Below are 15,328 nucleotides of genomic sequence, written 5' to 3'. Positions count from 1 at the left end.
TTTTGTTTTGTTTTTAAATTCTGAAGACCAATTTAATGTTGGTTTTTTGAGTATTTTTAAAGGAACCTGCAAGGCACAAACCCTTTTCTTCCAAAACGAGCGCACAGACCCCTTTTCAAAAGCATTGCAGCAAGCAAGTGAAAACCAGCCTGGCCAACCAACGCACTTGGACACACTTTGCTTTCTCCCATCCCAACCCTACACGCTCATCCCGCTGCTGCTCCACGGCGGAGAGCTGCCGTGAGTCACACTCTGCCATTCCCTGCAGCAAGACTGTGTTTCCAATTAAATAATTTCAGCTCACTGGTTTACAGCAGCCGATTTAGGTCAATACATGGGTAAAAGAGATGAAAACACGTTTGCAAGGTAAGAGTGAAAAGCGGTAACTGAAGTCACTTACAACCGAAGTGTTGAGGCTTGACATAACAGGGCTGCGAACGGGCAAGCATTTGTTGGACTGCTGTTTGCAGGCAGACATCAGTAATAGCACCTCGTCGGGGTCGGTCGCAATTTTTACATCTGACAGTCCTTTAGCCCAAGCAGATGAGCTCACTAGCCACAAGAATGAGAAGACCACTGTCACAATGAAATCCTAAAAAGACAAATTAGTTAGAATCATTATACTGGTGTGCCCATTGGAAAGAAAAATATTAAAAATCACCAGAAAACTGAAAGCTTGTGTTAGAGGAGAGAAAAAACAAGAGCTTGTTATTTCATGGAAGGTTGTGATTACTGTCATCACTACAGAGCTGATTTTCAGAAGCACTTGATGTGCCCAAAGGGACAGAGCCCTTCTGCTGACATTTGCATCTCTGACCCCGAGGGCAGATTCCCACAAATGCAGGGCTGGTACTCGGGATGCTGAACTGCCTTGGAAATCTGGCTGTTTATGGCACCTGGCTGATGAATTAGGATCAATTAAAAAATACAGATGCCTGGAAAGGAACTGGGCCCTCCTGAGGGCTGGCTCTTGCCCCAGGTGCTCCTACAGACAGGTTTCTGATAGGAAGCGTTTCCGTCTACAGCAGCATCTCAGGGAGAACCTGAAACTGGCTAATCCTCAGCTACCAGATGAGGAGTTTTCTCACCAGCCACAGGTAAGGCCAAACGTCTCTGCTCCATGAGCCGTGCAGCCGCTAATGATCACCAGTGAACAACTGAACAGCAAGGCTTGCCAAGCACAGACATCCCTCAACTCCTCTCCATCCTGGTAATGCATTTGCTCCTAATTCCCATCCATGTGAGAAGAGGGGAGAAGGGGTGGCAGTCCCTCCGGGATCCAGCGCCTCCAAGCAGCTCTGCTCTGAACCACTCTGCTCACTTTTCCCTCGAAAGACTCTCAGGAGCATGCACAGGCATAAACTTCTCCTTGTCTTAGCCAGAACAAGTGGCCAAGTGACACGGTTGTTGTGTGGGTTTGGGGGGAAAGGAGGGAGGAGGTGTGAGTTTTCAAGCTTTCTTGTGTCTTGCTAAAACAGAAGAGCCTTTCTGCTGTCATATTTCATCCCATCTGTCAGCCCACAACAGATGGTAGAGGTGCCAAAGTCTAACATACCACTGACTGCATCGCTGCGTCTCGATATCCCACTTCCCATGGGGGCTGCTTCCCTTTCCCCCTTACAAAGTCAAGGTGTACATGGAAGGAAGAGAAACTGTTCATTAAGAACACAGCCTTTCGGGTTGCTATCCAAAGAAATAAGTGGTCCCTGGGAAACATCATTCTCGTCTTCTATAACACACCTGACATTTGGGGATGGAAGACACGACCTTCTTCCACGATGGAAGAGGCACCAGTCAATAAACCAGCCACACAAGCGAGCCATGAACAAAGGATTTCTCTGCTCATGCAGATGGGATTAAATTAACTGTGCTTGGATGCTTTCCCAAAGGATACATCCTTCTCTTTTAACAGTGCCACAATTTGTTTTCTGCAGGCCTGTGTCTGCCGCCGAGCTTTGAGTTCCTCTGACCTCCCTTCATGCTGCCCAAATGGGCTCCCTCGAAGAGTGTGAAGCCCAGGAGCTGACAACTATCTTAACACCCAGAGAAACGCCGGGTAGGCAGAGGCATATAGCCCAGAGTAATTTTTCTTCCCAGGGAGATTTCCAGCAAAAGAAATTATTGTATCTTATATGTCCTAGCAGTAACTGAATGAGAAACAGACTCCTAGAGGCAACAGTTCAATTGCAAACATTTCCTAAAAATTCCAGCTGGTAAAAACACCAGATACTCACTGAGCTGTGGATTATGATGGGATGTGCTCTTTATTTGCTACAAGGCTTGACATGTTATGTACCCAGATGCCAAGCCCCCATATCGGGTCTGAGTGACACAATAGGCAGGGACACAGCAGAGTTTTGGGGAATACATCTTTTAAATGACAAGCAATTCTCTCTCAATGCCACCACACCATTAGCCTTCACAAGCTAAATCAGACTCTGCGATCGGTGTGTTGGCAATAACAATAAAATAAATGCATAACAGCAGGTAGAAATTTGAAGCAAACAGAGACAAATTGACCAAAACTAACAAAATGTAGGAGCTTAAACTTGATAAAAAGAGGGATGCTTTAGAAATGAGCAAAGTTTTTCAAGCAGGTGATGGCAGCAGGGGTTCAGAGCTGCTGTTGAGCTCGCAGAGCCTGACCTCATGTTGGCAAGGCATTTGCACAACTCGTGGCGCAAATGACTGCAATCTGCAGGAGTCCCTCACTCTAAATGCTAGTAGCTCACGTCCTAGGCTAAAAATTACTGCTAGGAACATCCAACAGCACTGTGCAGCTGAGGGGCTGGTCCTAAACGGATTAAGTATTTCACATTATTTCTCAGGTCTTCTCCATCTCACCCCATCCTCCAGCCTTCTGCTGATGTCCTCTGCTCCCCCGCACCAGGGTGTCCACACAAGCCCAACCCTGCGTGATCCTGCCCTCTGTGCCACCAATTCCCCTGTTTGAGAGCAGATCAGAGCCCCTGCTCCTGGGGGGCTGGGATCAGCCCTTTTATACAGGAACTCCCCAAAACTGCCAAGTCTGGCTGGGTGCAAGAAACCCGGCAAGCCAAAAGGGAAAGATCACATAGCAGGACTTGGAGGAGAACCCACCAGCCCCTCCACCGGCCAGAGGACACGACTGCTCTCTGAAACACAAGATCAACAGCTTGTCAAGAAGACAGGACAGAAAGGCTAATGAAACTCAGCAGGTGCTCTCACCAAGCCTACGTGACCAGACTCAGGCTCTTGGACGTTTTGCTCCATCTCCTCTGAGCTGTGCAAGGAGCAAAACATATGACTAGAGCAAGCTTGCATCTTCCTATTTATTTTGAATCTTTGCTAACCTTCAGCTTTGGCTGGAACTTGAACTTCTCTTGTTTTCAAGTGGGTTTGGATTTCTGGCTGAACATTTTCACAGCTCTGGGTGGAACAGAGTTACAAGATAATGACATGCTGAAAATAAAAGTGAATTTCAAGCTAAGCTGTTCTGTGGCTTAATATCTATCTGGGGAATTTCTCCTTGGTAATTAAAGCCAGAGTGTCTGCATACTAAAACAAATCTTGCATTTGAATGTTTAATATACCCATAGCATGGGTGATTTTTTTTTTTTCCTTTGTAATAAAGCAATTTTTGTAGTTGCTCTCTTGAAATAGCATCTACAGATCTCTTCAGTGCATATTGTTGTATGGTTACGATATACTCCTAATTGCAAAGTTTATTTCTCAGATCTCAGCTGAGATGCTTTGGTCTGCCTACAGGTGCCTTTGGGAAGGAAGCAAAATAGGAACACGTAGGAGAAAGCAGAAAACGAGATTTAAAATATGCTGAATATGCAAGGAGGGAGTTTTTAAGAGCCTGAAGTATGTGCAACGAAAAAAAATATTCTTGCTGCCTTTTTCAAGTTGAATCTCGCTATTACCAAGTTTGCCAAAAATGCCTACTTGGAACAATTTTATATACTTTAGAATAGAACTGTGAATGTGCCTTTTCTTTTCATGGTAACTGAAATATTTCTCCTTGCTATCAAGCCACTGGCTTTTGCTAAATGCTTGTCTTTGGAGGGGGCAGTCACTTAAGTCTCCAGAGCACAGTTTTGGATCTTCCAGTGTCCAGCACAACCTCACCCAGCCAAAAGCACCTTCAGAGGCTGCTTCTTGCCTCGGAAAGGGGACACGCTGCCCTGCTCTGAGCTGGTCGGTGGCTCAGCGACCCCCGGAGCGCTGTCACACGTGTTCCCGTGCACTCTCCAAGCCCTGCTCTCCCTCCCAGCAGCATGGTCCAAGTTTGGCACGCCAGCCCAGGGCTGTCATGTTTGAAAACATGCAAAACCTCAGCTCTGGGCTGGCTGAGGGCACCTGACATCCTTGCCATCCTCATGCTCCCTCCGCCTGCACTGAGCCACAGCTGCTGGCCCCAGAACTGTCTTCCACGCAGGGCTTTCGCTGCCTCTGCACAAGCGTTTCCATCTGCTAACATTCATGCTACAAAACCTTTTGACAAAACCTTCTCGTGTGTTTACAGCATACAAGGGAGCACCTCCTGAAATGCCAAAGCCTATACACCCTCCCAGCCCAGGCCTGTCTATAGGTTTCATGCACAGCCACACAGGAGCACAGGGAGATTTCTTTACCCTAGCAGCAGCAAACTGCTCAGAGGATTTGCTTTCACAGTCACAACTAACCTAAAAATTCATCAACCACCCCAGTCAGAGCCACAGCCCCAGCCCCAGCCCGGGAAAGTGGCCAACAGCAGGTTGCTGCAGGCAGCAAACGCCTTCCTACAGTGGCATCTAAGCTCTTTCTTTGGTTTGAACAAGGTCCCACCTCAGATTTTCTGCAGAACGAAGCTTTGAAAGAATTACACGCTTCTCACAATGGTGTGTGGCCTTGTGAGCTTGCTTCTGGCAGGGATGTGCGGAACCCTTTGGGAGGCACCAGCACGTACAGCAAGGTCACGGTGGCTTGTGTTTCGAAAAGGCAATCACAAAAGTGGGTTGAAACACCTCTTTGAAATACAAAGAATTATTCAGGTTATTAATAATTTCACTTTTTTTTTTTAACTGGAAAGGATCCAGCCTTTGTTTTTACACATGGCTCTTTATTCTTTTCCTATCTATTTTCTAGAAAGCAGGATAAAGGGGAAGAAATAAAACATGTTCAATCAAAGACATCTCCAAAGAGTGGACTACAAATGTACTTAACTTGCTTGGTCTGCAACATATGTAAGGAACCAAATGTGTTTCTGCTTAATGTGATTATTCACAGGACTTCAGATACAAAGGAAAGATCTCATCTTCTTCCACGTAAGTATCTTTATGCACTGCAAACCAGATTATGAAATAATCACCATAAAAATGAAATATCTCTTTTCAGGGCTATGTCAGTCACTTTTCTTGGCTAAACAATATTATGCCTTTATATTAATTGATTGGAATACTAATAAAGTGATTTAAATTTTTACACAAATGCATGTGGTTTTTCATGGCCAATCTACAACTTCCCCAAGACAGAGGGAAGAAGGCACATAGAGATGGAGCTGCCAGAGTATGAGTTTTAAGCAGAATACACATGGGGTACATAAACTATGGAAAAAACCAAGACGTCTGAGTGATGGGTGCTGATACACATTGACCAAGACTATTCTTTCCTTTATTTTCCCACTCCAGAGACAGATGGAAGCATCTACCCTTGATCCCCTAAAACTTCAGCGCAGGACTAACTGTTGGGCCAGTTACTCCCTCCTTGCAAGCAGATCTGAAACAGGGAATCAAGAGAGAGGTGGTGAGGGTTGCAGTCCCAGGGTGCAGCTCATCCCTGCTCTCACTGCAGACCAGCAATGCCTCCCCAGGGTACATGGTGTTACTTGAGTGGAAATCAGCTTAAGTCAGGCTTAGAGATGCAGATGTACTGAAAACGGGTGAGATGTACATCCCAAGGGCTCGCTGCTGACAGCCCTGTAGGAAGGGGTGACTCCCACCTCCATCACAGACGGGTAATACAACTGGGGTCCTGTGCAACCAAAAGGATTATTTTTATCCCTAAAACCTGACAGGCAACATTAGCAACAGACATGGCTCACTGCACAGTGCATAAAATACACTGGTGCCATCCAAACAGCCACAGAAGGAGTTAACAGCTTCTCCTACTAGAAATATTTCCTTGCCGTGATGTCTCACTTCATACTGAACATTAAAATATTTTTCCACAGTTAAAGTGATGCTTTGCTGAGATCTCAGCACACGCATTTGGGTTTCCCTATGTTTGTATAAACAAGGTAAACTTGAAACATTTGTGATCGAAATTTTCTGTGAGTTTCTCGTGACTTAATGGTCATTAAATTCTTTATAATTGTGTATTCTGCATCCAGTCAGGCCACTGCAAGTTGGCAATGCACTGATGGTGCTCTGACTGCCTATGCAAGGGTTTTTTTTTAAAAAAAATTTAAAATTTCAAGCGAAAGGTTTTTTTTTTACTCTCTCCACTTCTCCTGTCATATTTCTTTTTCAATCCTGAAAATTTGTCAAGAGGAAAGGCAGCCAGCTCTGAGAGGGTGCCTCTTAAAGGCAGATGTCATCCCAGACTGAGAAAAGATCAAGCCAAGAGGAAGTACAAGGCTTAAAATGGGAATGGTTTTAAACATGAGACTGTGATCAGGCACTGCAGAAGAAGCAAGGACAGATGAAACTATCATTATCTAACTTTTCACTAAGAGGCAAAAAACTGGTAGTCTGGAAACAGTGCCTGACACACAGTGATGAGGAAGGAGCAAAGAGGTCCCTGCCACCTGCACTGACATGTACTGAGGGACTGAGTTCTGGCTGGACTCTGGTGTGCACAAAGCACCCCAGATCTCTACAGCACTTTTATTGGGAAGGAACAATCTCAGGGATGAGACATACACATCTGATGCGATACGTGTGATCTTGCTGGGTACGTCAGCTCAGTGTAGCATCTGCCTGGAGCTGGAGGATGCATCACCTGCCTCCTTGGCACAATGTGTTCCATCCTTTAGGTGAGCCCTGCAGCTGTGCGAAGCTGGTTTTCACTCTCAGTTTCCCTTGATCCTTGAATTCCTCCTGCCTGCAGCTGCTTGCTTGTTCTCTGCCCGTTCTCTGCATTTTCTTTTTTTTGCCCAGTAGGACTCATGCCCCATCCCAGTCAGGCTGTGGTGCTGCCATCATTGCATTGGGCAGCCTCCAGGGAGAGCAGCAAGGATGTGGTCCAGGTGAAAAGGGGTCTTTTTTCTAAAAACACCCAACACAACAGAGCTGGCAGTGCAAAGGTGATGCTGGAGCGTGCGGATGGGGGAAGCAGGGCTCCCCTCCTGGCAGGCATAACCTGAGCACTGCTTCCCAACACCACTCACCGGCAGGAGCTGCTTTTGCTGTAGGACAGACAGAAGCATCTTTATATTCTGAGCAAATAAGGTCATTTAGGCTTGGTTTTAAAGACTGGGAAATTGCAAACAGCAGCTTTGGTAACAGACACCGGTTAAATTTAACCTGTAGATTCAATAACAGTCCATTACACAGAACAAATTAAATCAACGCCACATTAACGCTGCAGCGGATTGCACCGTGCATCCTGTGACTAATATGACTGCAGCAGCTGTATACGGGAAGGCTTGGACAATGGCAAGCAACAGCATCACAATCTGACATATTAGTATTATTTTTTCTTTTTCCTTTTTCTATTGCTACAGAGGATAATGTGGTTGGTCAGAAAAAAGAATTATATTCCATAGGAAAATAAAAATGGCAGATCTCTGCAACCAATCCTTTGATGAGACAGTTCGAAATGAGATATTACTCGGTATCAACCGAATCAAGCAGAAGCCAGGCACTTTATTTACTGCTTCTGTAGGGACCTCTTTATCTTGAGTGTTCTACCTCTCCTCTGGGAAGATTTCCCCTCCTTTCTTCATCATTTTCCAGGGAGAGAGGAAAGGTCCCAACAACTCCAAAATGAAGAGGATTAATTTCATTTGATGGGGAATGTGAATTTTTCTTTCTGTATCAGTTCATTGGGTTTGAATTATACAGACTTAAGTAAAACAACTCTCATCTCCTTGCAGCAGGGAAATCTTCCCCTCAGACCACTGTGATGCTAAGATATCCTTCCTACAATTTAATCTTCTGCTTACCGCGACACTAGTTATTTCCTTTAACAGGTACAGCCTTTCTGCACTAGTGATTTATTTTCCTTTCTATTATATCTTTCCGATGTTCTTTGCTGGTGGCTTTCAGGCATTTAACACAGAAGCCTCAGGCAAATATCTGGTTTTTATCAACCATAAACTTTAGCTTTTTCTTAAAGCCAGAACTAACTCTTTCCTTACATCGGTCCTCACTAAACTCTGCTGCCTTCCCTTTGAATTGCTCTCTTCACACCAAAACTTCAGAGAAATATTTCTTCTCCCTTAGTGTAACCTTATCCTTGCAGTCATGAAGGCGAACGGTGCCTGTGGAAGGGGGGATGCAACCCAACAGCCCACGATGCAGAGACCTGACCCAGCCTCAGCGCAGCAGAGGATCAGCTCCCAGCCCTCACCAGACCAAGGGGTGGATCAAGGGGTGTGATGCACGAACAGGTAACGGACACCTAGGACAAAAGAGCTCTCATTGGCTTTACAGTCTTGATTTATAAGAAAATGAATGCACAGCAGCACTTGCTTTTTATCACAAGCCTTCAGGAATCAGTAAAAAGAAAAATAAAGGCATGAACATCCATGGCTTGAATGAATGATGCACTGAACGATAACTGGAAGGTGAGGAGCCTCATAAACCAGTGGGGAGACATGAATGCGCTGGAAGGTCAGGGTAATACCAGAAAATAAGCCATGTAATTCTCCAAAGCAAAATCATTTGGCCAAACCCAGCAGTAATTAGCAATAAGCAATCTCCCTGGCTAAGCTTTGCTCAGGCACATGGTTTCATTTGGCTGCTAGGATGATGCCGAAGATCTCTTCTTCCTTTTTTTCGCACCAATGCTGCTCTGCTGTCACAGACATACGGCTTGGACCCCAATCCTGCAACAACCCACCTACATGTTCGTTATTTGGATGAACACTATCATGGCAGGCACGGGGAAAAAAAGCAGGGAATCCCACAGGTGTATAAAAGATTAGGACTAAACTTCACCTGCCTATAGTCTCCATTACCCTTGATGTTAAAAGTTTAAGTCACCATTAAAATAATAATAAAAAAACCAAAACAGGTGAATGTAGAGATGCTTCGGGCATTGGGCCACTTGGATCTCCCAGACCATGCCACAGCCTCAGCCACCAAAAACCAAGAGGTTAAGACCTCTGCCTGAAAACACTGCAAAAGCACACTTACAATTAGAGGCCCTCTGTTGTTTTCACGGTACTTGTTCTGGAAGAAGATATAAACCACGGTGGCAGCCAGCGAGTAGAGGAAGGCGAAGACCGCAATGGTGACAAAGAACTCTGCCGAAGAGGAGAAGTCCCCTATCAAGGAGAGCGTTTCTCGGCGCTTGCCTTCACAAGTCGGAGCTTCAAAATTCACTTGATGCAACCTAGAAAACATCCCAAAGAGTGGCAGGTGAAGCACAGAAAAAGGAAACCATTACCTGAATAAAGATATAAACCTATTTGCTCTGTCTCCCCATCTCATTCTTGATGCGCATTGATCTACCGCTTGGATGACTGGCCCTTTAGGTAGTCTTGTGGGCTGTGCTCTTCAGAGCTGCTCATACATGTGAGGTTACTTCCATGTGAGTACCTAGGTGAGACTGAGGACATGAACACATCTTTCAACCAAACTCAGAGAAAAGTTGATCTTCCAATGGCTTGGCAACCCCCTAGCCCCCCTCTTCTCTAGAGTTTTGCCATGGCAACAACTGAAAAAGGATAACATGAGAAACAACTTGATTCTTGAATTCTTACAGTCAAGGTGGCAGAAAACAGGTCTTATCCTCCATATATAAGGCCATGGGAAGCTCATGACTTCTTTATACAAAGTTGCTTGTTGCACAGCTACCTGCGGCTGTTAGAGCTGTGGTTCTGTCTGACAGCTCCTGCCAGACCCTTCTTTGCTCTAATAATTTTAATTACTGATTCAGAGAAAGGGGATCCTTGGAAGGAGTTCTTTGGCAGGTCCTGTTGCATGGCCCAGATTAGCATCAGCAGGGACATGGGGCCCAGACAGGGATCATGCTGTTCTGCTCTGCGCAGGGAGAGCAGAGGGGACGGTGCCAGCAGCAAGTTAACAGCAGCAACTAAAGAAGTTATGATCTGGTGCAGAGAAAGGATGAGGCCTTCTGGGAGACATTCCTCTGCTCAAGGGCAATTAATGTGTGCAACAGCAAGCCAATGGCAGCAGCAGCTGTGAATATATGACTAAACAAAAAGTTAGGTCCCCAGAGGAAAACAAAGTACCCGCAGCAGAAATCACAGAAGATGGATTAATGGACATTAGATGATTGCATGATTTTTTGTTTTTCCTGGTCCAAACTCAATGTACCCAAATATGGAGGCAGAACCTTTTCATCAGTGGTTGATGCGTAATGCGGGTTATTTGCTTCAGGCATTTTCTTCCCTGAGCTTCTGTCACTATAGTAGTGGTGGGATGAAAACAAGAAACTTGTCTGCCTAGATCGCAGAGACGAGCAGCAGCTGAGTCACCTCCCCTATGTGAACACAGCAAAGTCTGATGAGAACTGAACACATGAGAAAGGCTCTAATGCTCACGATCAGACAGTTTCCTGACTTGTTTTCAAAGCTTCCTGGCATCAGTGCAGGCAGGCTTCTCATCCAGGGCTTATTGTTCTTTCCTAAAGGGTGGTGGGAAAAGGGAAGGAAGATTTCTAGTGCCTGTCATGCCAATTTTGCAGCCTGGAGAGAAAGTGGCTTTGTTTTAAGCATCACTAGGATTATGGACAGCTTTGAAATTCATGGTTTGCATGGGCTGAAAAGAAAGCTTTCCCTGCTTTCCTCAAGCCCAGCTGCTGGCGCACTGTACTGACACAGAGCAAAACTGGGAACCTGATTCAAAATCCCTTGAAAGCAGTGGCAGCCTCTGTGGGGGTTTGGATCATGAAGAAACTTGCCCTCAACCCTCCATCCCCAGGGGAATGCAGTGCTGTGCAGCCAGAGGCCATGCCCACGGTCCCCCTCAGCTCTCCTCTCCAGGGCTTGAGGCTGGTTCCCAGCCAGGTCTCACATCCCACCCAGCCCCCAGGGCTGCAGCTCAGAGCAGGGAGGACACCTGTGATGGTGGCCAGAGCCCCGTGCTCCCATCCACAGGCAGACCCAGGCTCCCCTGGTCAGCCCAGACTTTGCAACTCAACACAAAGGTGTTCAGGGTTATAAAAAAAATAATTTTTTTCCCCCCCTCTCAAACCACCAAATGCTTAAGTAACATTTTCTGGTTCTTAAATAATTAACCACATTTGCTGTGTTTGCACGGCCACACTCAGGTACCGCAGCTGCTTTTTAGGGCCCCCATGGTGGGGTGCGGTATCTGCTTTTCCAGCTGAGCACAGCAAGGAGGCTCCAGCCCCTCACGGGAAAGCCAGGCTTTGTTGCGATGGTGCGAGCACTACCCTGCAAACAGGCTTTAGAGAGCTGCTCTGGCCCTCACATTGCTTTCACAAGCACTATGGAACTGGGGGGAGCTACATTAAATACATCCCAACTGCTTTGCAGACAAAAAAGAAAAACAAGGCAATTCTGCATGCATTTTATCACGTAAAAGATGTCTTTAGGGTCGTTGGGTTTTTATTTGGTTTTGGTTCTTTTGTTTATTTGTTTTTTGTTTGGTTTTTTTTTTTTTCCTTGTAATCCCGAAATAGCACACCAGGCAACGCATGGTGCTGCAAGTAGCAGTTCAAACTCCTGCATACACTGAAGATGAAATAATTTAAGGAATGTTTCTATCAAGATTTAGACCAGGTGCTGCTGCCCAGCCCCTGCACCTCCGACTGGCCTCAGTCACCCCAGCCCCATCCATTCTGGTCACCAACAACCCATCAGCCTTTCCAAAACATGGTAAAGTAACTGACACCACTTTCCTTTTCTATCCCCTGGTTTCCTGACTGTATCTTAGTTCTGAATCATGATATGCCAGAGAAGATGTTCATATATTACATTAACATCTCACTCATCTCTTCCCAGCAGTGCTTTTGTGGCCAAGCATCCATCAGGGACACCAGACCACAGAAGCCTTTTTCCATCAAGTTATTTTTATTAATTCGCTTTTCTTTTTTAGATTTTCCTAGCCTCTAAGAGGATGTTCAGTAATCGGTGCCTCTTGTGGCCATCTCACCTCTGCCCAAACAACGGAGATCTCAGTTGTGCAAAAGGGCCCCAAAATAGACCATGACTCAGAGCTGGGCAGAGGAGACACAGCAGGGAAGAGGGGAGAGTGAGCCAAGCCCTAAGGCGGTTGGGGTGGATGCTGACTTCACAAGATGCATTTGAAAAGTTTAAGAAGGGGAGGATCAGTGACAGAAAATCCAGTTTTACCAATCGAAACTCTTTGATCTGGAATGGGATCTCACAAACAAATCTCCGATTTTTCCACCAGCATTGCCCAGTCAGCCTTTCTGGGGGCAGGATGTCTTGGCGGTGACTCACAAAAAAATAATTGCCTCTACGTCTGCCTCCCACTTTTGATGTAATTCTACCTGTTCTGCCTCTTACTTCCTCTGACTTATTCTTCTTTCATCTTCTCTTATCTCTCATTCTTTACTCCCCATCTTTTCCTTCAAGTCATCCTTGGCCAGTGTCTTCCTGCTTTTCCATCTCCAGCACCACGCCTGCCTTTCACCTTTGCCTCTCCACTTCCTAAACAAAACCAGGAGCACAGAGTGACCCTTTGCAATCACACCCTTTGCACTGTAACATCTGAGCAGTAGTGCTGGGCTGCATTAGCAGAAGTGATTTTCACTGATGGACAGACAATGCAATTAAGGAACATTTCAGTAATGAAGTTACCTAATTAGGGAACAAAGTAATGTAAAACCTTTCCTCCCCCCAAGTTCCTCTCAAAATGAGCTGGACAGTGCTTTTTGCCTTGTATTGCACTGAGTATTGTTATTCATTCAGAAAGAAAGCTGCCCACTCAGGAACGTGACCTTGCCCCCCACACTCGGCAGAGCAGCGCTGAGGTCAGCCTTGCTGCTCACACCATCCCCTTCTCCCGCTGGGTCGGTTTGCTAACCACAGCCACCACTGCCAAGCCATCCAGGTCTGAATTCTCTCAAATCCTCTTCAATCTGAAGCAAATCCACCAATGGCAGTCAAGTTTCACTGATGAAGTCACAGTAATTAAGGGCTTCCGAGGTCTCTCCTACCATTTGGCAAACTTTCCGTTGCCGTGGGAAATGCGATGACAAGACAGCTGTATTGTCGAGCTTGACAAGATCAAAAGAGTACAGGAATGCTTTACAGTGAAAAAAAGGATTTTTACATTGTTCCACAATAGCGAAGAGCAGTTAGGTTTTCAGACAGTAATTACCCCTGCTCTGCAAACAATACACGGAGCCAGACACACCGAACAAAGCTACAGCTGTTCCTGTGTGTGGGGGAGCAGAAGCTGTGCTCTCTCCATGTAGATGGGAAGTTGCCTTTCTTTCCTGAGCTTTCCTAGTTCAATATTTAAGCCACAATTTGCTTTTAATTATAGCCTGTCTTTTTGTCAATCATCTCAGTCCACTTGATGACCCTTGAGCACAAAAATGGTCAGAGCCAACAGCCCCAAAGACCAGTGCTGTCCCATGTCCCACTCTACCAGCGGACATAGAAGAGCCCAAGCAGGAGAGCGGGCACCAAGTGATTTAATCTCATGTCACTCATGGAACCTCCCCCTTCAGCAATTCATAGAAAGCTGAGACTTGAAACCAACAGAACATGCAATTAAGAGCAAGTATGCGCTCAAGTATTATTGATGACCCAGCACAGATTTCCTCTCCTGGGCTCTGATCAGTGCCTGGATTAATAACAGAGAAAGTTCTGCCTCCAAAAATTCTCAATGGGGGTTAGTGTTTCTCCATTCCTTTACTAGGACGTGGGGAAAAACACGCAAAAAAGCTCTCTGTTTTGGCATGTTGTCCTATTTTCTGAAAATAGCATCATGTAATCCACCCCCCAACCTGTCTATGACATGCTTGAGCAAAATCTGCAACACCCACACACATGCTTGCAAAAATCTAGAGAGCCATTATCCTTTCATTGGGCTTTACTTCTCCCTCACTTGTTTCAGGTAGTCAGCCCGTCAATTGTATTTATTGTCTGCAAAGCAATGAGAGAAATACCCCACTGGAAATTAGTTACTGCAGGTAGTGCTTGTGGAGGAATTTGTTATGAAATGTTTATTCTAGTTGATAATCTCCAGAATGAGGGAAAAATGAAATCTCAAAATACAGTAGTGAAATGCTGAAATGGCCCCTTAGCACGCCAAAGTGCTCTGGTGAGGCATAGCAACAGGACAAGGGTTTTCACCTTCCTTTCTCTGGGACACAAAGCAAAGGCATTTCTTTCAGTTAGCCCTGGAAACAGTGCAGCTCCCTCGTTTCCGAGGACTGTGCTGATGTGCTTGCACACCAGTGCCTCCAGCCAGCCCCTGGGCAAATGCCCCTTCTCGAGGTGCCGAATATGGACTTTCCACAGGTTTAGTGGAAGAACACTAATAAATGGGAGCCTTTCCCCTCACAGCAGAGCTCACCATCCCCATAAAACTTCCCTAGAGATATTAAAGTATTTTTCTTCATGCAGGTAAAAGTGACCTTTAATACTCAGGAGAAAATAGAAAACTGCCTGAGAAGGAAAAGTCTTTAATGAAATAGAGTTTCATTGACTCTTCCAGAGCCCCAGCACACTTCAGAGCCTGTTCTTCAGGAGAAAGTAATGCACACAGAGCTCCTCACTGCAAAGAGCATTTCCCCCAGTGCCGGGCATCCCTGTGCTTCAGTGCTAAATTGCAGCTCCCTGCAAGGCTGCCCACACTGCAAGGGCCAGGCTTCCTTCCAGCCTTCAGGGGGTGGATGGAGCTGAGCTCTGCAGCTTTCTCCTCCTCCTCCCCCAGATAGACTGAGGACAGACTCCTGAGCAGCAATGAAGCCATTCTCAGAGCTCTCAAACACACCATGAACTCTTGCAGAAGCCACTGCTACGCAGTTGCCCTCAGTCCATATTTTTTTGCCAGTTATAACCATTATCCAGTAATTCCTACAGGATCTGAATCTTTGCTCCCAGGCATCCTGGAGCTGTTGAAGTCAGTCTCTTTCGGAGGCAGCCAGCCTGCTAATACCACATTTGAACTGCTTGAAGTCATTCATGCTGAAGTTCTCTCCAGCCTTTCAAAGTCAAGCAGCTGAA

At 45.9% G+C, this 15,328-nt stretch overlaps 1 protein-coding gene across 1 annotated transcript in view; it reads right to left on the bottom strand.

Moving 5' to 3' along the window:
* The window catches only part of SYNPR (synaptoporin), a 43,072-nt gene that overhangs the window by 2,339 nt on the left and 25,405 nt on the right, over positions 1-15,328 (bottom strand). The window contains exons 3-4 of the mRNA XM_010086568.1: positions 9,327-9,525; positions 401-592 (exon numbers count right to left, since the gene is read on the bottom strand). Coding sequence (XP_010084870.1) covers positions 401-592; positions 9,327-9,525 — 391 coding nt within the window. The remainder of the gene's footprint in view (positions 1-400; positions 593-9,326; positions 9,526-15,328) is intronic.

This window comes from Pterocles gutturalis, unplaced genomic scaffold (genome assembly GCF_000699245.1).
Source record: "Pterocles gutturalis isolate BGI_N339 unplaced genomic scaffold, ASM69924v1 scaffold11496, whole genome shotgun sequence".
Classification (NCBI taxonomy): domain Eukaryota; kingdom Metazoa; phylum Chordata; class Aves; order Pterocliformes; family Pteroclidae; genus Pterocles; species Pterocles gutturalis.
The sequence above is the reverse complement of the archived record's forward strand: the minus strand, read 5'-3'. Positions and strand labels throughout refer to the sequence as shown.